Genomic DNA, 26857 nt, shown 5'->3' on the forward strand with positions numbered 1-26857 from the left:
CCTCAAAGCTCATCTCATTCCAACCCCCTTCCACCATCCCAGGCTGCTCCAAGCCCCATCCAACCTGGCCTGGAATATTCCAGGGGTAGAATTATTATCTTATTCATATTTTTATCCTAATTTCATGATTAATATCCCAAAACTTAATATATGATTTTCAAGCCTGCATGTGGCTTAAATTTCAAAGGATGCTTGCTGTTCTTCTTCCCTTTTCCCCCTCTTCCAAGAGCAAGTGTGTATTGGAGAAGACATGGATGTTCCTGGAATTGGAGTGGAAACTTCTGTGCAAGGTTAAAAGAAAAGACAAACAGAGTGATGGAGATTTGTGCTGTTGATAAAGATCTGGCTTGGAAGGGTCAGTGATTCAGAGAACAGTGACTGGGAGACTGTGGTGCAGTGCAACTGCCCCAGAAATATTTGGTTCAGGAATTTGTGTGTAATGCAGCCTTTGCATGGATTAATGTGATTTAAGACTTGTGTAAAGACCAGGAATTACTGCAGACAGCAGATCAGGTGTGATCAGTTGTTACATCTTTGCTTTAAATACTTGGAGGCAGAGGAAATGCATCCTGGCTCAGTTGTTTGTGGATATTGGAGATTTTCTGTTCTTCCTTCTACTCCACTTGTAGTCACAGGAAAGTGTCAGAGCAGGGCTGCACATCTTGAGCAAAGAAATAGCATTTATTATAAAATTACAGAATTGTTTAGGTAGGAAAAGACCTCTAAGATCATCAAATCCAGTCATCAAGCCAGCACCACTGCCCAGTTCCCCATTACCCCTTCAAGAGCCACATCCAGGTGTTCTTTGAACACTTCCAGGGATGGGGACTCCAGCACTGCCCTGGGCAGCTCTGCCAGGGCTTTACAACCCTTGCCATGAAGAAATATTTCCTAATATCTCCTCTAAACCTCCCCTGGCACAACTTGAGGCCGTTTCCTTTCCATTTCCTCTCCATCCCTCACACATACAGACATCCTAGGGAGGCACCAAGTGTTGACTCTGCACTTTCTTTGAGGAACTGGGCTGAAAGTCAAATCATGTATAATTGGAAAGCAGGGATCCTATAAGTGAAATTAACTGGATGGTTTTCTGTTATCTTTTTGATGCCTCATGGGTTCAGTCTTGCTGTCTGAATAACCTTTTGGAGTCTTAAAGACAAAAAAACCCTAAACCCTTCTCTTGTTGTTGGGAGTGGCAACTGAGTGTCCAAAATACTGATTTTTAGCTGTTTAGTCTCTTAATGCATGTTGAATTTATCAAGAGACTTTACACCTTAGTGTTTCTTTTTTTTTTAACTACTCTTGCTCAAATTGATTCTTGTATGGATTTGTTATTTTAATTAATTAATTCTATGGATTGAGTCTAAATGATTCAGTTAGTTGAAAGATTCTGTGCTTGGTTTTTTTTGTTGTAGTGGATTTTTTTGTCTTTAATGAAAGAATGCAGTGAGAGGGAAGGAAAAATAAGAGAAGAATGGTTGGAATATCACTGAATGGTTTATTAGTCACTGTTTACATGGCTGAGCTGTGTAATTTATCCTGATTTCCTTCCACAGGACTGGTGAGTAACGTGGTTTTCACAAGTCATGCCACAGAGCAGAGGCACCCACTCCTCGTGCAGCTGCAGAGCCTGATCCGAGCAGCAAATCCTGGAGTTTCCTTCATCCTGGCAGAAAATGGGATTGTAACGAGGTAACTTTCATCAGGATTTATCACTTCTGGCACATGGGCCACGAGCACTCAGAAACTTCTGTTCTCATGTTTGTACTCTGGTGATTTATAGGAAGGAAATGCAGATTTTTCTTAATTGCTTCTCGTGCAAAAGGGATTTTCCCTTTACGTTTATGGGCATATAAATACAGGGATTAGGAAATGTGTTTTGTTTGCAGAGGGTGATTTATGTTACTGTTACTGCCATACTAAAGGAAAAGTGCTCTTAATTTTAAAGTCACTAGCACATAATGTTTTATGTAAGTAGATAGTGGCCATTTTATTTAACTTAGAAAATGAAAAATCTTCATTTTTATCTCTTTACAGGAACGAGGATATTGAACTAATTCTCTCAGAAAGCAGTTTTTCAAATCCTCAGATGATGAGAGCTCGATATTTAATGTACCCTGGCTGGCAAGTATCTAGACTGAGAAGTATTAAAACTATTTTTCTAATTAACTTGAAGATTAAAATGTTTCGCTAACTTAATTTATTTTTTTTTTTTCCTAAGACGACTCATTTGGAACAGGCAGCAGCTTTGTAAATCATCTTTAAGAGAGCTGATGATTATTCTTAGTGGATACAAGATTGCTGCCCTTTTATGGGGGGAAAAGCTCCTTTCTGGACACTATTTAAATCAATGGCAAGATTACTGTTGCTTTCCAGAAGAATAGGCAAGAACCCTGTGGGAATAAGCTGGGAAGGATTGGGATGGGTGAGGTCAATAATGAGTGGAGTAATTTCATCCTGACAGCTATTCAGCATTACTGGAATGAACTTGCTCTGTCAGTCTGGCCATTAGCAGAGCAATTATTCACAAAACCCAGGAACCTCAGTGACAGCCTTGGCACAGCTGAGGCACAAACCCACGTGGCACCAAACTTTCCACTGAACACCGAGGGAGATTTCTCCTGGCTCAGGGCTCTTGACACATCTTGTTGCAATTCTCTCTGCTTCACCTTTTTGGCAGAAATCTGCAGTTATCAGCCATCATAACTCCTGGCTGACCAAGCTCTGTGCTGGAAACATCATTTATTTATCATACCTTGCAGTCCTCTGTATATCTTTATTAATAAATTTGGTTCTGAGTTGGATGCAAGTAGCCAAGTAAAGCTACTGGAGTGAAGCACAAGGCTTGCGGTGAGGATATTGAATTAATATCATCAGAGCTGCTTGTGGATTGCATGGAGCCAAAGACAGAGAGCAGGAAAGGAAAATATTTCAAACTTTTGGGCAGCTGTTAATATGTTTGATGACAGTATGCAAGAATTGGATCTGGGTAGTGTGGAAGAGAAAGAAAGAGCAGCAGGAAGAGCATCAAAAGCATCCAGGGAGATCTTACTGCAGCCTTGCAGTACCTAAAGAGGGCTTATAAAAAAGGAGTAGAATGAGTTTTTACATGGGCAGATGGTGACAGGACAAGGGAGAAGGGTTTTAAGCTAAAAGAAGAGAGATTTAATTAGATGTTAGGAAAAATACTTCTCTGTGAGGGTGCTGAGCCCTGGCACAGGGTGCCCAGAGAATCTGTGGCTGCCCCTGGATCTCTGGAAATGTCCAAGGCCAGGTTGGAGCAGCAGGGCTTGGAGGAACCTGGACTAGAGGAAGGTGTCCCTGCCCATGGCAGGGGTGGCAATGAGATGATTTTTAAGGTCCATTCTGACTCAAACCATTTCATGACTCCATGAAAAGGACTCCTGAGTGCTTTGACCAACACAATACTGTTGGCAGCACATTTTCATGGAGAAGAAATCTCTGTATTTTCCTTCCTCTGAGCAAGGCTCATCTGTGGTGAAAGCACAGATGTTGTATGCTGGATGAGAAGCAGAAGCTCCTGTGATTTCTGTCTGTTGAAGGTGTTTGTTTTTGCCTCCAGGTATGAGGGTAAATACGGGGCTGGGCCCGTGTTCCCTCCCATGGTTCAGATCTGCGTGTGGTTCAGTCGCCCTCTGGAGAAAACACGATTTGTGACCAAATGCAAAGGTACCAATGAACTTTGCCTGACTTGATTGAAATCCAAGTTTGGGATGCTGAGGGATAGAGGGGAAGGAAGGCACTGACGTAGCACAGTGATTTAATCACTGCTGAAGTTAAGTTTTAATTGAAAACTCAGCTTTCCTTCCTAAAAGTACAGTAAATTCTGTTCCTTAGTGTCTGCTCTGGAAAATTGTCCCATGATTTTTGTTCAGATGAAAATCTAATTGAATTTTTGGTTTCTAGGACTGAGACAACTTCCTGTGTTTGCTTTTTATTTTATGTCTCATTGTATTTGGTAGTGTTGAAATACAGTTTTATAAGTGACCATCAGCTTCTACTTTTTATGCCAAATAATTCTTTGTAGCTACTAGAAAAGAGGCTCTTCTCTAGAGTAGATGCATTATTAAACTTCTTCTTCTCTCCTTAGCCAAGTAGTATTAAAGAGGTGGATTTTACCTCCCACACACACTGTGGGAGTTCCTTATGCCAAACACACCTTATTTCCCAAACTCCAGGGCAAAGAATGAGAAAATAAATGTTACATAGTGATACTCCAAGGGGACATGGCAGCTTTTCCTTTGGAAGCTACTGGGATGTGGATTAGAGATCAGTTGCACAGGTTTTACCAGAAGCCTCCACCAAGGAGAAGAAAAAGAAGTTGAGATAATCTGTTTGTCTTCTGTTTCAAACAGCAATTAAGTCGTTGCTCAAGCCAAGTCCATTTTCTGGAAACATTTATCACATAATGGGCAAAGTGAAGTTTTCAGGTAAGGGCAGATTACTGCTGAGGTGTTGTGATCACACTGCATGTTATGGGTGTTTAAAAAAGTATTTCTGTCCTGGATTCTGTCTGCACCAGTGTTGATGTTAGATTAGATTAGCAATTATCAGACCCTTCCTTCTGTCTTCTCCTTGTTAGATGCTGATAAAGTCATTGAAGTCTGTCACAACACAGCAGCAAATTCCCTAAGCCTGGTGCCTGTTTCGGAGGGGCCAACTCCTCCTGATTCCAGAAATGATCCCAGAGACTGCAGCAGTCAACAGGAATATTTCCTTGTGTTCATTGGCTGCTCCCTGAAGGAAGAGGATATCAAAGATTGGCTCAGAGAAACTGCAAAACAGGTTTGTGGGCAGGCTTCCTTTTGTTCAGTGCTTGGCATTTCTTAACAAGCAAAGGAAATATCCAAGTTGTCTCAGTGAAACATTTGGGTTTCTTAATTAATCTCTTTTTTTTTTTTTTCCCTACCAAGGTATTGACATTCTAGGGTTCAAATGGATTTCAGGAAGGGGACTAAGAGTTTACAAATGTGTGTTGTAATCTCTGTATTGTTTTAGTGCTTGCTACAGCTTATTCATGGATTGATTTGCTCTTGAATGCTTGAGCAAATGGATTATGTCCAGGATAAACACAAGATGATTTAGCTGAGCTGTGATTGCCAAGGGCTGAAGTGTGCTATGAAATAAATCTTCTTCCAGTACCTGAATGCTGGCAAAGCTTAAAATTTGTTTTGATACACTAAATTAAACCTCCTTGGAAGTAATCCACTGAAATGGAGGGTAGAGTCCTGTTCATTTTGTCATCTTTAATTAGTGTATTTCTGCATGGCTGATGTATCCATGCAATAAGGAGTAAGAAGCAGGGAATGTGGCTGTTGTAGGAAGCAGAGTTTGCACAGAGGGACTGCCACAGCTGATTGACAGAATCACAGATCCATAAAATCCTGCAATGGTTTGTGTTGGAAGGGACCTTAAATCCCATCCAGTTCCACCCCTCTGCCATGGGCAGGGACATCTTCCACTCTCCCAGATTATTCCAAACCCTGCCCAGCTTGGCCTTGGACACTTCCAGGGATCCAGGGGCAGCCACAGTTTCTCTGGGCAACTTTTTGGAACATTTCTAAGTTAAAAAATAACTCCATGTTACTTCTATATGGATTAGGATTTGCACAACATCTCCCTCCAAAAATTTGTGTAGGAAGGGAAAAGTGTTTCCTGCAGACTGTGGCTGGAGCAGTTGCTAAAGTTCTAAGATTTCTGAGGTTTTTGAGTTTCTGAGATGCTCAGGTTCTCATCTTCTGGTCCCCTGTGTTAATACAGGGAATTAATCCATTTTTTTGTGCTGATTATCTCATGCTCTGTACTTACCACGGGGTTAAAATATGGAGACAAATGCTTTGCCATGTAAGAAAGCTCTTTGTGGAATACTACTTAAATTTTATGAAAACTTGGAACTTAAATGCTTATCTCAAGTGTGAAGTGTTTCCTCTTTGAGCAATTCAAGACTATAAATACTTTTTGTACAGTCATGGCTAATTGAGGGTTTCAGATAGCTCTAAGAGTTACCACATGCTGCAGGAAAGAAAGGGATTACAGAATTTCTCAGGCTCAAAATGAAGTTGGTTTTCTGTTCCTGTGCCAGCTTTCTTACAGGAAAGCTGTATTTAAATTGTCTTGTCTGAAATACTTAACAGACTTTTTAATTTCTGAGTGTTTTCTGTAAGACCAGTGAATTTTTATTTTTGTTTTCAGAACATAGTTGTGAATGCCTTCATAGAACTGAATAATTTTAAAAATTAATTTTTTGAAATACATGCTTCTATTTGGTGGTTTGGTTTTGCCTTTTTTTTTTTTTCATTGATTTTTTAACCAACTAAGCTGTGATATCACACTGTCATTCTGTAGTCACATAACTGGAATCTCCTTCTTTTTACAGAAACCTCAGAGGAAAGCCCTGAAAACCAGAGGAATGTTAACCCTTCAGGAAATCAAAAACATCCACGTGAGTAACAGCAATAATTTACAAACCCTTCTTTTGGCTGATTTCCCTTAAATATCCATCTGGATGACAAAGCACCTGCCACAACAAATGTGCTGAGCACTAAATTATTAATGCACTTATGGAGCTGTCCAGGAGGGATTTGAGATATAAATCTGATCTCAGAGCTCCAAATTCACACTGGAAAGCAAGAGAGGATGTGAAATTTGCCATCTTTGGTTGCTGTAATGGCCCTTCCATTTTCTTTTATCTATTTGAGTTTGTAAGGACTGTCCCTACAGGTGTTTAATTTAAATTCTTTCCTCCTGCAGGTGAAACGCCACTTGGATCCGCTTCCAGCTGGTTATTTTTACAATGGGACTCAATTTGTGAATTTTTTTGGTGACAAAATGGATTATCATCCATGTATCCTTTAAAATTGAGAGTTTTGGGGAAGGTTTTAGGTAGGCAGTGAACTGTGCAGCTCTGAAATGTTAAGTGCCAAAGCAGATATGGTAAAGAACCAGTTCCTTGCCAGCTAAAGCTTAGTTTTAAAGCCTTTTTTGAAAGATAAGATCTCAGAAACAGAATAGAACCAACAAAACAAACCCCAAACTGCCCATGAGCTCATGCAGGGAATAATTTATCGACCACAGCTTGTCAAAGAAATATTTTTCAAACCAAATAGTGCTGTAATAGCACTGAATGCCTGGGCACGACTGATAAAACTTCCAAATGAATGTAATTTCATGTGTGCACACACTCAAGTGAAAACAATCATATTTTTGTCCTTAGTATTACCCTGGAATTCCTTGCCAAGGTTCCAGTGTATTCCTCTTGGCCTTGGTCCCCACCTGGGGACAGGGTCAGTGGTGGCCACAGCTGCACTTGATGATCTCAGAGGGCTTTTCCAGCTTTAATGATTCTGTGATTCTCTCATTTTCATACCTTCCTTTTGCTTCTGTCTTTGGTCACCAACTTCCAAATTGGTTTTATATTCCCGGTTTACTTTGCACCTTAACTTCTCCAAGTAAAAAAACAGAGTTATTTTCTGGGGACAACTTAAAATTTTTAAACAAGCAGATTTCTGTCTGCAGGGCACAAAACCCAACAGCAAACTTGAATTTCAGTATTCACTGGAAAATTATGGATGCCCCTAGATCCCTGGAAGTGTCCAAGGCCAGGTTGGAAGGGCTTGGAGCACTGTGGGATAGTGGGAGGTGTCCCTGCCCTACTTTAAGCTCTTTCCAACCCAAACCATTCCAGGATTCTTCACCTCCCCCTTGGTGTTTGGCAGGGTTAACCCCAGACCTGGTTAACCCTTTCTGGGGGATTTGAATTTTGGGCAGAGTTTTAGACTTGTGTTTCAGCAGAACAGCTGGAAATGTGTTCAGAGAGTCCCAGAATGGTTTGGGTTGGAAAGGACCTTGAAGCTGATCTTGTTCCAGCCCCTTCCAGGGATGAGGAGTCCAAAAACTCTTTGGGTAACCTGTGCCAGGGCCTCACCACCCTCCCAGGGAAGAATTTTTTCCTACCGTCCCATCTAATCCTGCTATGGTTTTACTTCCCTTAGATCTTCTCCTGTCTGGGAAATATCCCTTGTGCAGCTCCTTTGTTCCTTGGGAATGCTGAGTTGGGGGAGCTCTGACTGTAGAACTTCTAGAAAGTAATATATTGAATTTCTGCTTTCACTGAGTGCCCCAGAACTGGCACTTCCTTCAGACTTGCATGTTCTTTTCTACTAAATTCCATTTGCACAAATGGTCTTCCTTCACCTTTCCCAACCAGTAATGGACCAGTTCATGAATGATTACTTGGAAGAAGCCAACAGGGAAATTGAGAAGTACAACAGGGAGCTGGAGGAGCAGGAGTACCACGACCTCTTTGAGCAGAAGATTTAAGCACGTGGATCCTGAGCGTTCCTGTCCTTGTGTCAGGAACCAAAAATGCTATTTTTGTCCTTCTGGCTCATGAGAAATTGAGTGAAATGTCTGTTTTCAGCACTCCTTCCCAAACTAAGGGTTTGTTCCCCTTAGGTTGGCATTTAACGTGGTAACTGCTTAGCTGTTTGTACTGTCAGGATTGCTTCCACTTCACCTTAATTCCAGACTGTACAAAGCATCACCTGGAATCTCTGGCTTGTGGTGGAAACGTGAGAAAAAGAAGAAGGAGGAGGAGACAAGAAGCAAAACTGGATTTATTTCCTAAAAAGGTCAGAATGTAATTGTGGAATTGGGCCATGGTGCAGATATCAAACGATGCCTGGGTGTCCCTTGGGAATCGTTGCACAGGAGCATCGATGGTCAGTGGGGGAATTCAGGATGTGGGATTGGGATGTTCCCAAAGCGAGAAATGGGGGAACAGACTCGGAAGAGTCCCCAGTCCCAGAACTGTTTGGGTGTTCCCGAAGCAAAAAATGGGGGAATAATTTAAAAATTTAAGAGAGTCCCTAATCCCACAGCTGCTGAGATGTTCCCAAAGCGAGAAATGGGGGAACAATGGGAAAAACTCAGAATTGGGTCCCTAATCAGCAGCTGTTGGGATGTTCCCAAAGTAAGAAATGGGGGAACGTTGGGGAAAAACTCCGAATTGGGTCCCTAATCCCACAGCTCTTGGTGTGTTCCCAAAATGAAGAATGGGGGAACAATGGGAAAAAACTCAGAACTGAGTCTCTAATCAACAGCTGTTGGGCTGTTCCCAAAGTGAGAAATGGTGGAACCCTTTCTCAGAGTCCCTAATCCCACAGCTCTTGGTTCATTCCCAAACTGAGAAATTGGAAAGAGTGGGGAAAACTCAACATTGGGTCCCTAATCCCACAGCTCTTGGTGTGTTCCCAAACTGAGAAATGGGCAAACAGTGGGGAAAACTCCGAAGAGCCCCTGATCCCAGAGCTGTTGGTGTTCCCAAAGCAAGAAATGGGAGAATGATTAAAAAACTTAGAATCCCTGAATCTGCAGCTGTTGGGATGTTCCCAAAGTGAGAAATGGGGGAACAATGGGAAAAACTCGGAACTGAGTCCCTAATCCCACAACTGCTGGAGCATTCCCAAAGTGAAAAATGTGGAAACAGTGGGGAAAGCTCAGAAGAGTCCTTAATCCCAGAGTTGTCAGATGTTCCCAAAGCGAGAAATGGGGGAACAATGGGAAAAACTCAGAAGAGTCCCTAATTAACAGCTGTTGGGGTGTTCCCAAAGCGAGAAATGGGGGAACAGTGAGGAAAACTCAGAATTGAGTCCTTAATCCCACAGTTGTTAGGATGTTCCCAAAGCGAGAAACGGGGGAACAGTGAAGAAAACTCAGAATTGAGTCCTTAATCCCACAGTTGTTAGGATGTTCCCAAAGCGAGAAATGGGGGAACAGTGGGGAAAACTCAGATCTGAGTCCCTAATCCCACAGCTCTTGGTGTGTTCCCAAAATGAGTAATGGGGGAACAATGGGAAAAACTCAGACCTGTGTCCCTAATCCCACATCTGCTGGGTGTTCCCAAAGTGAAACACGTCGAAACAGTGGGAAAAACTCAGAAGTGTCCCTAATCCCAGAGTTGTCAGGATGTTCCCAAAGCCAGAAATGGGGGAACAGTGGGAAGAACTCAGAACCGAATCCCTGATCCCACATCTTTCAGAGAGTTCCCAAAGCAAGAAATGAGGGACTGGGAAAAGCTCAGATGGGCACCTAACCCTACAGCTGTTGTTGTGTTCCCAAAGTGAGAAATGGGGGAACAATGGGAAAAACTCAGAATTGGGTCCCTGATCCCACAGTTGCTGCTGTGTTCCTAAAGCGAGAAATGGGGGAACACTTTCTCAGGGTCCCTAATCCCACAGTTGTTGATGTACTGCCAAAGTAAGAAATGGGGGAACAGAGGGAAAAGCTCTAATCTAATCCCACAGCTACTGGATGTTCCTAAAGCGAGAAATGGGGGAACAATGGGAAAAATTCAGAATTGAGTCCCTAATTCCAGAGCTGTTGGTGTGTTCCCAAAGCAAGAAATGGGAGAAAGATAAAAAAATTTAGAATCCCTGAATCTGCAGCTGTTAGGATGTTCCCAAAGTGAGAAATGGGAAAAAGTGGGAAGAACCCAGAACTGAATCCTTAATTCCAGAGCTGTCAGGGCATTCCCAAAGTGAGAAATGGGGGAATGGGAAAAGCTTGAATGAGTCCCTAATCCCAGAGCTGTCAGGGTGTTCCCAAAGTGAGAAATGGGGGAACAGTGGGAAAACCTGAAGAATCCCTAATCCCAGAGCTGTCAGGATGTTCCCAAAGCGAGAAATGGGGGAACAGTGGGAAAAACTGAAGAATCCCTAATCCCAGAGCTGTCAGGATGTTCCCGAAGCGAGAAATGGGGGAACAATGGGAAAAACTCAGAACTGAGTCCCTAATCCCACAACTGCTGGGGCATTCCCAAAGTGAAAAATGTGGAATCAGTGGGAAAAACTCAGAAGAGTCCCTAATCCCAGAGCTGCCAGGGTGTTCCCAAAGCCAGAAAGGGGGAAACAATTGGAAGAACTCAGAACTGTGTCCCCAATCCCACAACTTTCAGAGAGTTCCCAAAGTGAGAAATGGGGGAATGGGAAAAGCTGAGATGGGCACCTAATCCTACAGCTGTTGGAGTGTTCCCAAGGTGAGAAATGGGGGAACAATGGGAAAAAAAATCAGAATTGAGTCTCTAATTTCACAGTAAGAAATAGGAGAAAGATTAAAAAATTTATAATCTCTGAATGTGCAGCTGTTAGGATGTTCCCAAAGTGAGAAATGGGGAAAAGTGGGAAGAACTCAGAACTGAGTCCCTAATTCCAGAGCTGTCAGGGCATTCCCAAAATGAGAAATGGGGGAATGGGAAAAGCTCGAATGAGCACCTAATCCCAGAGCTGTCAGGGTGTTCCCAAAGTGAGAAATGGGGGAACAGTGGGAAAAACTCAGAATTGAGTCGCTGATCCCACAGCTGTTGGTGTGTTCCCAAAGTGAAAAATGGGGGAACACTTTCCAGAGTCCTTAATTTCAGAGCTGTTAGGGCAATCCCAAAGTGAAAATTGTGGAAACAGTGGGAACAACTCAAAAAAGTTCCTAATCCCAGAGCTGTCAGGGTGTTCCCAAAGAGAGGGACGAGGGAACACCGCCACCCCCACCTTTGCCAGGGCACAGCCCATCTCAAAACCTCAGCACAGTTTGAGTCTGCACTTGAAATTCTGACTTTAAAGAAAAGCTATTTATACATTTCAGGGTGAAATCAGTGGAGAAATCTTAATTTCTTCCCAGTCCTCTCATTGGGATTCTGGAAAATATTTCCTGGCTGGCTGCAATGTGCACCTTGCTTAGATTATCCCTGGAGGATTCCTATTGCAGTCCTAAAAACTAGGCAAGGCAAGGGGGAGATTCTTCAGCTGAAGAATTCATTTTCATGAAGATGAGTGAATTCCAAAGGTAAAAAATAGCAAAGGATGTTACTTGAAAGAGGCAGGAACTTGTTTGTGGAGTTTCCAGAAGAGTTTGCACACCGTAACATTTCACTGTGCTGGTGAGAAATCAACTTTTTAAGTACTTGCAACAGAATTTTTATAGTTCCTAAATGATAGAACAGGAATGCTGGCAGCCTGTCCTGACTTAATTCAGTATTATTTTAAAGGAGGCTTTATAAATCCCTGCCTGAAGGATTATAAAGTACCTTAGCAGCTATTTACAGGTAATTATTGGAGTTTATTTGAATAAGCAGATTATTGTAGCATGCATGTGTTCAGAATTTAGGTGAGAGCAGCCCAGCAGGAATTTTTTTATTTTCATATTCCTTTGCCTTAGGGACAGCTCAATCTTTTACTGCAACTGCAGCTTTTCTTTCTGACCAGATGTTTGTGATACAGCAAGAAATGGAATGAAAAATCTCTTGCAGGACACTTAAAATACTTCAAATGTATCTGCACAGCCTCATCTCGAAGCAGGAAAATGAGATTTAACCCCTGCCATCAAACCTGAGACTAAATTAGAGTTTCTGCTTTGCTAAAGAGATGTATTTTTTACCTTTGGAATATGAAATAACTGAAATTTCAGTAACCTGAAGCACATTTTAGGTGGTTTTGGTCTTCATTGCTGGGTGCCTGTCCTATGAGTGTTCCACAGTGCAGAGGTAGAATTCCAGGTGCTGCAGGCTGGGATAGAAATATTGATAAGGTTTCATTCCTTGCTTTCCTCCTAGATTTAGAAAGCTGTCTGAATTAAAGACTTTAATATTTTATTTTATTTTTTTTTTTTTTTGCACACCACGAGACTTTATATAAAAACTACTTGTATCCTGTTAGAGGCCAGTAAAAGCCAGCAATTAGTTTGTGTTTTTAGGCTTTCCTGGGGTATCCCCTGGATCACAAGTGTGGAGCATCCTGATAAAGCTCGTGAGTTTTATCTATGCATGGCTAAATTTTAGTCTTAATATCCTGTAGTGCCTGTAGAGCAAAGGTAGCTAGCAGTGGGGTTTGGGGGGCTGCCAGGGGTTTACAGCTCAATCCAGTTGGTTGCATGAAATTATTTCACAGCCCAGAATTTTTAGGAATCCCAAAATTCTGGTGGCTAGCGCTGCAATATAAAGGGGCATTAGGAAATTGAGCTCCAATTGGAATTGCTTTGCCAATTAAGTCAGTGTAAACCCAGCTGTTCCAGTCCCAGTTCTCTCACCTGCAAAGCCATATTTTTAGAGTAGTGGGATGTGATGTGGGAAGAAATTCCAGTGGTTGGGACAGCAGGCACGTGGTGGAGGCTTTGTCTCAACTCGTGAGTGGATACAGAGTAGATTTAAGTGCAATTGATTGAAAATAGATGAAGATGCTGTAGCTGATTTTTGCTCTGCTGAACTCTTTTTAAGAACTCCAATTTGTGCAGCTCTCAAATCAATGTGGATGGGGCTTGATCCAGCTGGAATTCCAAGCCCTGTGAACAAAAAAAAAAAAAAAAAGGAAATAATTGGGGTGTGAGTGTGCAAATTGAGCTGTTCCTTAAAAACTGGAGCAGAAGAGCTCGGAACAAAGGCCTAGAACCCTCCTGTCCTGTGCTGCATGTGCTCTATGGTCATAGCTGTGTATTACAAAGACCTTTCACCAGACTGGTACTGGCTCAATTCATGTATTTTGGTATTGAAAGAAATTGATTACCTCAATTTTTAGCATTTATTTTTGAACTGTGACTTTCAACCAGAACAGAAGAAGAAAAAAATAATAAAAAAAGAAAAAATACCGAAATAGTGAAACTGTGACAATGGTATCCTTTAAATGTAGTAGTGCCTTGCAGATGACACCATTTATTCCCCAAATAAATGGATGTCAGGGGTTGCACCCCCACTTTTTTTTTTAAAGGAAAATTACGGTTTTGGTGAAAGGACTTAAAAATTTAACCTAGTGACAAATATTAGCACAAATGGTTAAACTGTTTAAAAGAAAACTCTTTGAGGACTGAAATGCCTGATGCTGCTGCTGTTGAAGAGCAGTTGCTGATTTTTTGGGAGTCGATTCTAACGATCAGCAGCTCTTTTTGAATTTTTTTTTTTTTTTTTAGAAGAGCGTAACTTTTGTACTCTGGTCAAAGCTGTTTGTACTGTATGGAATCCCCAGCCTAGGGGGTTTGGTGTCCTCACTCCTTGGAAGTCGAGGTGAGGATGGAGCTACTCCGAAGGATTGAGGTTTGAACTTTTTTTTGCTACTGTATAATTAAAAAACAACAACAACAAAAAAAAAGCACCATTTCTAACCCACTGATGTTTGGATACAGCAAAAGTGCCATTACACTGTTCCTTTTCTCTTTTACTGTACTTGGAAAAAATTGTGTCCAGGCATTCCTGAGCTTGGGAAGTGCTGAAGAGTCCTCAAGGGGTTTCCACGCTTTGCTGACCTTTGTTAGCAGCTTGTGGTGGTGTTTTTTTCTTTCTCCTCACCGAGAATGAGTGTGATCAGAAGTTACTGAAGTTATAGGATTCAAATGTGACAAACTTAGCAGGGGAACCTTTGCAATTTGAGCTGCTCTGCAATCTGGGAGTATTTGAATTTTAAGCTGTGCAATTTGGGATTAATCCAGTTTTACACTTTGCAATTAACACACCGGATTGCAGGGAGGAGTTAAGTTGCATGTGAGAGTTCCCTAATAAGTTGGAATTTTTTTTAAATTATTGTTATTTTTTAAATTGAAACTTGTCAGAATTTGCACAGATTTAAGCTCTGGAATACTTTTGGTATTCTTGAAAAGGGAAAAAAAAGATTGTGACTAGTATAGTGAATTGTGAACTGTGAGTTGGTAGAGCCACAGGGTTGATCTAATCTTAGGTTGTTAAAAATGTACCTCAGAAAGCTCATGAGAAATTGCTTCATTTTTACACAACAGCCGGATCCTGACCTAACACTTCTCACTTTACAATGTGCCAAAATTCACTTTTATACTAGTTCTCAATGCTTTAATATTTGCAACTCTAAGTTAAAAACGTGTTATTTACAAACACTACTGTAACTTCAGTTCAGCTGAATGGTGTGATTGAAGCTTTTTGCCTCTCGTATTTATTACACAACTTGATTCAGTAAATATAAAATTACCTTTCCATTTATTTTTGTATTGTTTTACACGTTTATACCTGCAGTTTGTGTGACTTTTACACCTGTAACTCAGATGTGATGGAAAGAACCAATAAACAGTATCCATCCACTGCCTGGCTTTGGCTCCTTTAATAAAACTCACAGGTTTCTAAACTGGAATTTTTAAACTTTGAGTGGTTTTCATTTAAATTTTTTAAACTGGCAGAAAGGTGAGTTGTTTGTATTCAAATTAAAATTAAAAAAAGTTAAGGTTTTATGGGGTATTTTTTAGCTGCTACTTTAAGTTCAGACCTTCTTGCCTGGGCTTTTAATTGGGTAAAATTCAAACTTGAAGAAGATTAATCTGCTCTGTGCTGCTGTCTCTGTTTTGCAGCAGCTGTGTGTGAGCATAAATTGATATTTACATATTTACAAATAGAGGGAGGTGCTAAACCTTCTTCCTTGTGCTCACAGAAATGAGGATGCAGCTTCAAGATCAATGGACCACAAACCTGGCTGCCATGGAGAGGGCAATCCCAAATTACCCTTCTTTCCCTGAGGGGCTGAGCACGAATCAGATTTTTGCTGGTTAAGCTGAGCCTGCAGCTGATTTTGTGTCTCTGTTTTACATCACTTTTGCATTCGCTGGGGCTGGTTTTGTGCTTGATTTGGTTTTTAGGAATGATTTATGTAAATCCAGCCTGCTTTGCGTATTCCAGGTGTGCACATAAACCAGCAGCTTCTGGGGCTTGGGTTTTGGACTGAAATCCAGTTTTCCCTTGCTGTGCAAGCTCCCAGCTGTAAATCAGGAATTTTGGGTGGCAGCAGGACCAGGGCAGGTCCCCTGTGCTGGCACTGCTGGGGCACCTCCAGTCCTGGGGGTGGTTTTGGGGTCTCCAGGTACAGGACAGGCATTGAGGGGCTGGGGAAGGGTCTGGAGCCCCAGGAGCAGCTGAGGGAGCTGGGAAGGGGCTCAGCCTGGAGAAAAGGGGGATCAGGGTGGACCTTGTGGCTCTGCACAGCTCCTGACAGGAGGGGACAACCTGGGGGGGATGGATTTGGGATCTTATCCCAGGGAACAGGGACAGGAGGAGAGGGAACAGCCTCAGGCTGGGCCAGGGGAGGTTTAGTTTGGCTATTTGGGAAAATTTGTTAATGGAAAAGGTTATTGCACATTGCTCAAAAGCTCTCCAAGATTACCAAGTCCAACCATTCCCCCAGCACTGCCAAGGCCACCACTGGCCCATGTCCCCAAGTGCCACATCCACATGGTTTTTAAATCCCTCCAGGGATGGGGACTCTACCTGGGCAGCTGTGCCTGGGCTGGACACCCTTGCCATGAAAAAAATGGGGTCTTAAAAATGCTTTGGGAGGCTTTAGATGACGGGGAACTATCTGAGTTTCATTTCCTAGCAGAGATGAGGTAGATTTTCCTGAGCATAACCCAAATCAGGGTTTTTAGTCCTGTTTCTTGCTCTTAATTATCTCGTTTTGGTCAGTCTGGTTGTATCTGGAGAGGTTTCCAGCTCTCCTTGGCTTTCCATGAGCTCCTCTTCCTTCCATGTGAGCTCATCTGGAATTTCTTTGCCTACGTGTCCACCAACAAATGGTGCCTCTTTAGCTTCATAAATTACCAACCTAATTAAAGTAATGAATTCCCAACAGGAATTGCATGAAAATGGGAGCACTTGTTAATTGAATAGCCCTGGGTTTGGCTCCCATTGTACATGTCCCACAAGGTGCTTGTGTGATCCCTCCTATTGAATTGGCTTAAAATAAACCTTCAGGGCAGTTTGATGTCTTGGTAGGAAAGAAAACACCCAACGGGCAAGGCCTGGAGGATTTCAATAGCTTTACTGCTCCAGGACAGACAGAAAAACAACAAAAAAAAGCATGGAAAGAAAAATGTGGGTGACCCATTCATGGCTAGGAATTCAGCAGGCACACAATGCATTGTATAGATCACTGCAAAACCGCCCCACACGAGTGAAACAGGAAATTTCTAATGGTTCAAATTGAGCCTTCGCTCAACCCCACCAAAAATCTTCCATTTTTCTGTGTTATCAAAGTTAGTTCAATATTTGCTTTATATACATCCTGTTCCGGACTTTGATTCCTCTATACAGCACCTTCCTGCCTTCTAATATCTGATTTATTGCAGAGCCCTTTTTCTTCCAAAGGTTTGGCTTTGCCTGCTTTAACTCTTTATCTTGTCAGCCTTTCCTTGGGCCTCTCCTTGCTTTTGGAAGCTCTGGAGAAATGATAACAGAAGAGCTGGAAAAGAAGGAGAGGCTACAGGGGCTGTAGGGATGGGTCACAGGATTTTTGGAACACAGATCTGGAATATCCAAGGTGCTTGAGTGCATCAAACCAGAAGTCAAGATCTTAAATATCATCCAGTTCCAACCCCCTGTCCTGGGCAGGGACACCTTCCATCCTCCCAGGTGGATCCAGCCTGGCCTTGGACACTTCCAGGGATCCAGGGGCAGCCACAGCTCCACTGGGCACCCTGTGCCAGGGAATTATTCCTTACCAGTATCCCCATCCATCCCTGCCCTCTGGCAGTGGGAGCCATTCCCTGTGTCCTGTCCCTCCATCCCTTGTCCCCAGTCCCTCTCCAGCTCTCCTGGAGCCCCTTCAGGCCCTGCAAGGAGTTTGAAGGTGTCCCCAGACTCTTCTCCAGGACTCGGAGCCTTCCCACACCCTCCCAGCTCTGGTGCTGGATTGGGATCACTGCCCTCCCCAGGCTCTGGAGTTCTTTGCATCCCTTGCCCATCCCAGGGAAATGAGGAGGATGTTCTCTGCTCCAGGTCAGGATGGATGTCACCAGCCTTCAGGGAAGGTCCCAGAGGCAGGGTGGATGCTGGAGACTCCTGAAAGATGTGTTTTCCTGTGCAACAACAGGGAATTTTGTTGTATTTCCCTGTGGAACTGTGGGAATCCAGGGCTTCCCTCTGGCTGCCCTGGGACCCAGGCAGGGGTCAGGAACCCGCCTGGACAGAGCCCCCAGAGACACTGTCTGTGATCTCTGTCCATGGAAAAGAGTTTTCAATCTTACAGGATCAATTACCAGCTCTGAGTGTTTGATATCAGTAATAATTAAGTGGGGCACAGACGCAAAAGTAAAATTTTAGGATTCTAGATTAGGGGTCCAAAGGGGACAAGATGGAGGAAATTGGGTGTGTCTTGTCCTTTTTCTCCTTCTTCATGCCCTCCATGTTTCACTGTGGTGTTGGCATTTTTCTGTTGGTTCAGGCTGGGGACACACTGTTCAACGTAGGTGACAGATATTGGCACGTTATTGTAAATCCAGCACAGGTAGTTTGTGGTATTTAATGTTTGTACCATCCCACTGAGGGCAGAGCCCCACACGCTGCCCTGCAGGACAGAGCTGTGGCAGGGCAGCAGAACATGTTAGAGATAAACAGAATAAACAACCTTGAAACCAGCACAGACCAATTATGGCTTCTTCTTTGGCAGTGGGGCTGACAGAGACTTTCTACAATCCTGGAATCATCAATACCATGGATTCTGACATGGAACCTCTTGGGCTAAGTGCTGAAGTTCCTCCTGTACCAGCAGACACGTCCCTTCTCCCTTTGCTGGCACAAAGGAGAGCACAAAGACAGAATTGCAAATTGTGGTGCCTCCTAAATGCCCTCAGCTGTCAGAGCTGACCTGTCCCTTTCACTGAATTCCATCCTGAATGGACCATCGGGATTATAGGACATGGGGAATGGCTCCCACTGCCAGAGGGGAGAGATGGATGGGAGATGGGGAAGGAATTGTTCCTGCGAGGGTGGGCAGGCCCTGGCACAGGCTGCCCAGAGAAGCTGTGGCTCTCCCTGGATCCCTGGAAGTATCCAAGGCTTGGCTGGACAGGGTTTGGGACAACCTGGGATGGTGGAAGGTGTCCCTGAACATGGCAGGGCGTGGAATGAGACAATCTTAATGTCCCTTCCAACCCAATCCATTCCATAATTCCCTGCATTCCTTGCAACTTTCTTTCTTCTGAAGATGGAATAAAAAATCTCCTTGAATGATGCAATTTTCCCCCTAAAATCTCAAGGCCCTGCTGTCCCCTGCCCTGTCCCTGGCAGTGGGATGTGGTCATGACAGAGCAGGGCTGATAAGAGATTTCTCTTTTCAAAGACAAGGCCTGGGCTCGCTTGGTGTGTGCTGCAGATTAAAATCACTGCTGCAAAGCAAACGAAACACAAATGTTTTGGGCTTGGCTGGCTTTGGGAAGGGTGTCCCTTCCGCTGGCCGCTGTTTGTTTGCTTAGGTGAGGTGGGTGCAAGTTCTAACAATAAACTTTCCTGGGAACGTGATGGGAGAGGTCAGGGAAAAAGGAGAAACCAGGAGCAGGCATTGGGATGGGATCCTGGGGGGATTTTTGGAGGATGGAGTGGGCACAAAAAGGATTGGGATGTGCTCCTTCCTGTGTGGCTGTGGATCCTTTCAGCCCCTCCTGCCAAGGTCAGTCATTGAAGGGGTTAAATCAGTGTGGAGTGAGAGAAGATGGTTATGGATGTCCCTGGATCCCTGGAAGTGCCCAAAGCCAGGCTGGACAGGACTTGGAGCAACCTGGGACAGTGAAAGGTGTCCCATGGCAGTGGTGGGACTGGATGATCTTTAAGGTCCTTTCCCACCCAAACCATTCCATCATTATAATTTAAGGATTTTTAATTACATCATTGTAATTTTTAAATTTAAGGAATTTTAAAAAACTTGCAGTTTGAGCCTGGTTGAAACAGGGAGAGAAAAATCCCATGGTAAGGTCAGACCAGGTGGCTCCAAGCCCTGTCCAACCTGACCTTGGACACTTCCATGGATCCAGGGCAGCCACCCTGTGCCAGGGTGTCACCACCTTTGCAGCAAAGAGCTTCCTCCTAACACCAATTCTAGAAGCCAGCCCCTCCACCTGCTGCTGAGGGACATGAGGAGGGACATCAGCACCATCCAGGACCTGCTAAACTCCATCCTGCACTCGCTGGTCCCTCTGGGATGCAGAACTCAGTTCCTGGGAAGCTCTTGCTGCCTCTGGCTCCCAGACAGTGCTGAGCTCACCCATCTGCTCTGTCTTGGCAGCAGGGGAGGGGAGGAACAACAATCCTTTTCAATCCAAGCCCAATGTGTGCACAAAGAGCTCTGAGGATTCCTCTGGCACAGCCCTGGCGGGGGAATTCGGCTGCTGGAGTGGCCTGGGAGGAGTTTTCCCCCTGTCCTGGCTCAACCTTTAGTTGGAAGTGAAGGTTTCTGACTGTCTGCAGCCAGCCTGCCGTGGCTGAGTGTCTCTTGCTCTCCATGGAGGTGCTCTCATCCCTTTTTGTGCCTGTGGGAGTCCATCCAACATCTCCAGCACAATTCCTGCACTGTTGCAGAGAGCCTTCAAAGCCTGAGCCATGAAGACACTTCTTTGGTGTCTGAATCTGTGGTATTGATGATTCCAGGATTGTAGAAAGTCTCTGTCTTTCTGCCCCCCTGCCAAAGAAGAAGCCATAATTGGTCTGTGCTGGTTTCAAGGTTGTTTATTCTGTTTATCTCTAACATGTTCTGCTGCCCTGCCGCAGCTCTGTCCTGCAGGGCAGCGTGTGGGGCTCTGCCCTCAGTGGGATGTTACAAACATTAAATACCAGAAACTACCTGTGCTGGATTTACAATAACGTGCCAATATCTGTCACCTACGTTGGACAGTGTGTCCCCAGCCTGAACCAACAGAAAAATGCCAACACCACAGTGAAACATGGAGGGCATGAAGAAGGAGAAAAAGGACAAGACACACCCAATTTCCTCCATCTTGTCCCCTTTGGACCCCTAATCTAGAATCCTAAAATTTTACTTTTGCACCCATGCCACACTTAATTATTACTCATATCAAACACTCGGAGCTGGTAATTCATCCTGTGAGATTGAAAACTCTTTTCCATGGACAGAGATCACAGCCAGTGTCTCTGGGGGCTCTGTCCAGGGGGGTTCCTGACCCCTGCCAGGGTCCCAGGGCAGCCAGGGCAGACAGAGGGAAGCTCTGGATTCCCACACTTTGGGACTCATGGTCTTCTCCCAGCAGGTTTCCCATTGCTGCCCAAGCCAGCAATCCACATTCCCACCCTACAAACAGGACACCGAGGAGCAAATCAACATTTTCTTTGTGACCTGGACATTGGAGAGATTTTATGATAATTTAAATCCCTGTTTTTTCTGCTCTGGGTGTGCAATCTCATCCAGACCTGTTTTTCTTCTCATTCCCCCACAAGTGTGGGCACAGAGAAGCTGTGGCTGCCCCTGGATCCCTGGAAGTGCCCAAGGCCAGGCTGGACAGGGCTTGGAAAACCTGGGCTAGTGGGAGGTGTCCCTGCCCATGGATGGGGTAGGATGAGATGATCCTTAAGGTCCCTCCCAGCCCAACCCATTCTGGAATTCTAAAGCAAAAGGTGAAGGATGCTTTTAGCTTTTCCTAAGGAAAACACATTGCTTAATGGGTTGGAAACATCCTCAAGGCTGTCAGTCAGCCCTTGACGAGTTCACTGACACCTGCACAAGGCTAAAATTTAGGGAAAACCTGTCTCAACCAGGACATCACACCAGATAAATTATTGTGACTTAATTGAATTGCCTTTTTTTTTTTTCTATTTTTTTCCCCTTTCTTTTGTCTCTAAGTCAGAGGCTTTCAGTTATTAACGTATCATGTGAAGCCAGATTTCCTCTCATTTCCAGTGGAAGAAAAGGGAGCTGGTGAACCCTGTCCAGAAAGAAAAGCTGCTGGGGTTTGGGGGAAATGCTATTTTCTGGTTCAAAGCCCAGCCCTGGTGCTGAGTTGTTTGTGCCTTTGCTTCACCAGCAGCTTTTTGCTCCTGTATCACTCCTGGTGTGCATGGAGGGAACCCTCTGGATTCCTCCTTCCATGGAGCCTCATCCTTTTTTCCTTGAAGGGGTCACTTGATCCCCAGAGGGGCCTTTGAACTTTTCTGTTGTGTTAAAAATCCATTCTCGGCCTCAGTGCTGTTGTGGAGCTGCCTCCTGTGGGAGAAAAGTGTGGGGGGGAAAAAGCAAAATAATGGGAAAAAGATGCAGAGTGAATCCCCTCTCAAACTTGGGAGGAAAAGCTCAGCTAAAGAAAACTCTGACCACCAAAATCCACCCATCTGCTTCTGCTTTTTAGTTGACCCTACAGATGATGTAAAGGACGGGGACAGCCTTGATTCACGTGGTTAAATCCAGGTCAAAATACTTAAAAACCCCAGTGTGAAGTTCCTGTGGGGCTGCAGACCCCTGCATGGAGCCCCTGCCCAAATCACCAGAGCAAGGAGCAGAAATTCCTCTGTTTTTTCCTCCCAGGTGAAGATAAAAAGAGGGTAGGAGAAAGAAAACCAAGAGCAGAGCTGTCTCTCTGCTCCTGTGTTGCCTCTGCTGGTGGTTATTTTGGGATCTGAGCTGTGTTTTGTTCCCTTTTTTGAGATATCTAAAATGTTCAGTTCAGAATGTCTCAGGGGAAGGTCTAGGAAAAAAAAAAAAAAGAAAAGAACAGATTCAGCACATTTATAGTAAAGTTTTACTGAAGTAAAATCTGAATTTAAATGTTAATAACATGACCTGGAAACGGACCCCCAGCCTGGCTGTCCCATCTTGTGATGCCACCTTGACCACAGGCAACCAAATTCTCCAAGGAAAGGAGAATTTCTGGAGACAAAACCCCTAAAACAGGTTAAAAAATCCATTCTGTTGTGTTTATAAAGCACTGGTGAACAAAATTCTGAGTATAGCAGCTGGATATTCCCTCAATTCCTCTCTCAGCTCTTGGAAAGGGGAAACTGGACTCATCCTTGGGGTCTGAGGCTAGAAAGTGTAAAATGAGGAATTTTGGAAACAGGAGTACAACATCCTCTCCTTCAGCTGGATAACCAGGAATGCATCAATCCATCATTGCATGTGAGGAGTGGGTCAGTTCCCACCCATTCCTTGCAGCAGGAACTGCCTTGAGATAAAAAACCAAACCTACATTAAATATCTCAGTATTTCCCAGCAGGGCTGGATGGAGATACCAGGGTCCCTTGGGGCTCTCTTGGGAGCAACCTGCACTCCAGCCCAGGAATTCTTGCTGTGCTGCAAAAGAAATGGAGAAGAACTTCTCCTTCAGGAGGCAGCAAGGAAAATGGAAAGGTAAATTTGGTGTGTGCCAGGGTGGGGATGTAGGATGCTGGGAACTGGAAGGGTGAGGAGAGGTGAAGCTCTGGTGGTGGAGAGGAGGATTTGGGGAGACCTTCTAAGGGAAGGCTGGAGAGGGACTTTGGGCAAAGGATGGAATTATAGGACAAGGGAGAATGGCTTTAAGCTGAGGGAGGGCAGAATTCAGTGGGATTTTGGGAAGGAATTCCTGGCTGTGAGGGTGGAAGGCCCTGGCACAGGGTGCCCGGAGGAGCTGTGGCTGCCCCTGAATCCCTGAAGTGTCCAAGGCCAGGTTGGACAGGGCTTGGAGCACCCTGGGCTGGTGGAAGGTGTCCCTGCCCATGGCAGGGAAGATGATCTTTAGACCCTTTCCAATCCAACCCATTCCATGATTCTGTGATTTATTGACTGCTCTGTTTGGGATCTGTTTTCCCGTGCTCAGGGTTTGGTACAGCAGAGCCCTGTTCCATCCCATCAGTGCACCACCAAAAAGAGGGAGGGGGAATTTTGCTTTCTCTGGGAACAAAACTCCCAGGAGCAGAACCTCAGTAACCTTGGTTACCACATTTTGTGTGTGCTGAGCAGAAAGGCTGAGAGGAGAAGTCCTTTCCTCACGGATGCACCGAGCACTCCGTGTACCCACGGAGGGGAAGCTGCACAGCAAGGAGGCAAGGAAGACTTTGGTGAGGCAAGAAAAGTGTTGTCAGTGTGGTGTCATGGGGTTCTCATCCCTCCAGTGCTCTTGGCAAGTCCCTCCTGAGCAATTCCACTCTTTGATACAAAGAGAAGTTGTTCCTCCTTCCCTTTGTTCTTGCCCAACTCGCGTCCTGTGGAGATTTGTTTTTGTAGCTCCTGAAGAGGAAACAACCTCTGAGGTAAATGCTAATGAGGTGTCCACGCTCAGATGGCTTTTTACAAAGGGGGTTGTGATTTAAATCCTTAATCATGTTGGATTTGGGAGGTATTTTTGCCCAATCTTCAGCCTACCCAGGACAATACTTGGGTTCTGTTATAGAAATGCCCCTCTGTGACTTTCCTTTGGCTCTGGAAAGTCTCTCCTGCCCCATGCAGAAATTCCTGCTCATCATTTCCTCCCTTTTCCTGCTGGAATTGGGACTTCCACAGCCAGAGCTGTGACTTGTGCTGTGTCCTCGTTCTCCTCCTCAGGGAATTTCCAGACTCCTCTTTCCCCGTGTTCCCAATGTTGTGTCTCCAGTCTGGTGAGGAGGATGCACCTCCAGATTTGTGTTTATCTCCAGCCCCTCCTGTGCTCCAGGCCCTCTGGAGACACATCCCACAGCCAAGCTTGCTCTGAAAAAATATTTTTAACCCTTCCTGCCTCCCACTCGTCTTCCCAAGGCAGATCCCCTGGGAGCTCTCTGAACGAGATCGTTCTCACTTACACGGTCTCTGGGGGCTGCACAAAAGAGCTTAGCTCTGCTTTCAGAAATAAACTTCTTACACGTATTTTTTCTTGTCTATACCCAGTTTTTCCTCTTGCATTTTCACACGAAATCCCAGTTGTCAGGCCAACAAGGGGAAATTTGAAGCCTATTTGAATTTTAACTTGAAGTGGATGGTTTTATTTTAATTTTTTTTTTTCATCTTTCTGTATTTTGAAGTCCTTTGGGCAATGTTAAACCTGTTTTTCCCAGTGTGTTCTCTGACCTGATTGACCAAAGTTTTTGTGCTGTTCTCATCCTAATTTTGGAACTTTTTTGATGACATACAGGCTTTTATTTAGTCTGGTATTTTAAAGCTGTGGCTCCTACCCCTGTGCAGGTATTTTTGCTGTTGTACCCCACACTTGATGATTGGACTGGATGACCTCAGAGGTCTTTCCTAACCTTAAGGATTTTGTGATTCCATCACCCCCAAGCTGTGGGAGCAGCACAGGGGAGTCTCTCACCCAAGATGGGCCACAGAATGGGATGAAACCTCCTGGTATTGGCTTTGTGTGGCCAGATTTTGCTAGGCAGGGGCTACAGGACTGGCTTCTGGGAAGCTGCTGGAATAAATTAAATTAATTCCCCCAGCTGAGTCTGTTTTACCCATGGCAGTAACTGGTGAGTGATTCCTGTTCAGTTTTTGGCCAGGCACTGCTGATGCCTGCCTGGGGCCTCCTCCTGACTTTTTGAACCAGGTTTGCTCAGAACAAGGTGTGTTTTATAGCTGCAGGTATGCGCTGTAATCTCTTTCTCCCCGATTTAATCCTGCTGGGCAGAGGGAGCGAGAGGAGCAGAGATGTGTGGGTTTGTTCTCATTGTTGTTTCACCAGTGACGCTCAGCCCAGGGCTGTTATTTTTGGAGTTTGGTGCTCGTGTTTCTTGCGGAGGCTCCTCGAGCTCTGGGGCTTTGAGGTGCGTAAATCTAAATAAGGATGACATTTAAAATAGGTTACACGCTCTCCCCGAGTGTGCAGAGAGGAAATATGAGTAGACTGACTTCAGATACTTCAAGTAAAAAATCCCCCGTGGGAGTGTCATTAAAGTTCTCAGCACCTCCAGGTAATTATATTCTGACATGAGTTGTTTGGACCACAGTTCAAGGTAACTCTAATCTGGACCTCATTGTGATGGATAAAGAGGAATTAATCACTGAGCTGGAAGCGAGATTGTTCCCTGGAGGCGTGTGGTCATGACCTGCCTGCTGAAATTTGGGCAAAGATGGGACAGTATTAGCTAAAATGCTAAGTGTAAACACAGAGAACAGGGAGAGGCTCAAGGGGGTTGGGCAGCACAACTGACAAAAGTTAATGGGAAAGGAAGGATTGGGAAGGAAAAGGACATGGAGAGAGAAGTAGGAACTGAGAGTCATGGAATTGGGTTGGAAGAGACCTCAAACACCACTCAGTTCCACCCCTGCCATGGGCAGGGACACCTTCCACTGTCCCAGGCTGCTCCAAACCCCATCCAGCCTGGCCTTGGGCACTTCCAGGGATCCAGGGACAGCCACAGCTTCTCTGGGCACCCTGTGCCAGTCGTTTTTCTTCTCACAGACAAAATTCTTCCACAAAAACCAAGAGAAATTACAGTTTTTGGGAGCCTGCTGGGTCTTGCAGGTACAATTCCCCTTCCAGAGCTGCCCCTGGACAATGAACAGCTGGGAAGCGCCCAGGACAGTGGAGGAGCAGCATTCCATTTCTCCCTGGAAAGAAAGGCTCATGCACAGGTACTCAGCTGATTGGGGGTGTTTAGAGGACAACAGCCACTTCCAGCAGTTTTCCAGGCTCTGACTTTTAGGGCTGGGCTTTGGTTGTCTGCTCAGCCTTGTGGGGAGCAGAGTTGTTTTTGGTTTTTTTTTGTCTAGGATTATCCCCAGTCCTGGCACAGCTGCCCAGGACAGTGGTGGAGTCCCCATCCCTGGAGGGATTTAAAACCTTGTGGATGTGGCACTTGGGGACATGTCAGTGATGGCCTTGGCAGTGCTGGGGGAGTGGTTGGAGTGGATGATCTGAGTGGAATGATGGAATAAATGATTCTGTGAGTCTGATTCTGAAAGACACACACGGGACCTGAAGTCCCACTGTGCTTCTCTTTCCCTTATCCCTTATTCCCATATGGAATACTGAAAACGTGGTTGAGAAGACAAAGATCTGGAGAACTTTTCTCCTTCAGTTGTTCTTCAGCAGCACAGGGAGGAGCTCAGCTGATCCTGACTGCTACAAGCTCTTCCCCTGGGTGAAACTGGTCCTTGTGCTTGGCTCTTCAGGGGAATCT

The 26857-nt window shown here is 44.6% G+C and overlaps 1 protein-coding gene across 1 annotated transcript in view; it reads left to right on the top strand.

The window, feature by feature from the left end:
* DNAAF9 (dynein axonemal assembly factor 9) overlaps positions 1 to 15103 on the top strand; it is a 70772-nt gene extending 55669 nt beyond the window's left edge. The window contains exons 30-37 of the mRNA XM_032747938.3: positions 1557 to 1692; positions 2038 to 2124; positions 3584 to 3690; positions 4377 to 4451; positions 4604 to 4806; positions 6398 to 6463; positions 6772 to 6865; positions 8228 to 15103. Coding sequence (XP_032603829.3) covers positions 1557 to 1692; positions 2038 to 2124; positions 3584 to 3690; positions 4377 to 4451; positions 4604 to 4806; positions 6398 to 6463; positions 6772 to 6865; positions 8228 to 8340 — 881 coding nt within the window. The 3' untranslated portion in view covers positions 8341 to 15103. The remainder of the gene's footprint in view (positions 1 to 1556; positions 1693 to 2037; positions 2125 to 3583; positions 3691 to 4376; positions 4452 to 4603; positions 4807 to 6397; positions 6464 to 6771; positions 6866 to 8227) is intronic.
* Positions 15104 to 26857: the final 11754 nt, after the last annotated feature.

The sequence above is a fragment of the Taeniopygia guttata genome, chromosome 4, assembly GCF_048771995.1.
Source record: "Taeniopygia guttata chromosome 4, bTaeGut7.mat, whole genome shotgun sequence".
In the NCBI taxonomy this organism is placed as follows: Eukaryota; Metazoa; Chordata; class Aves; order Passeriformes; family Estrildidae; genus Taeniopygia; species Taeniopygia guttata.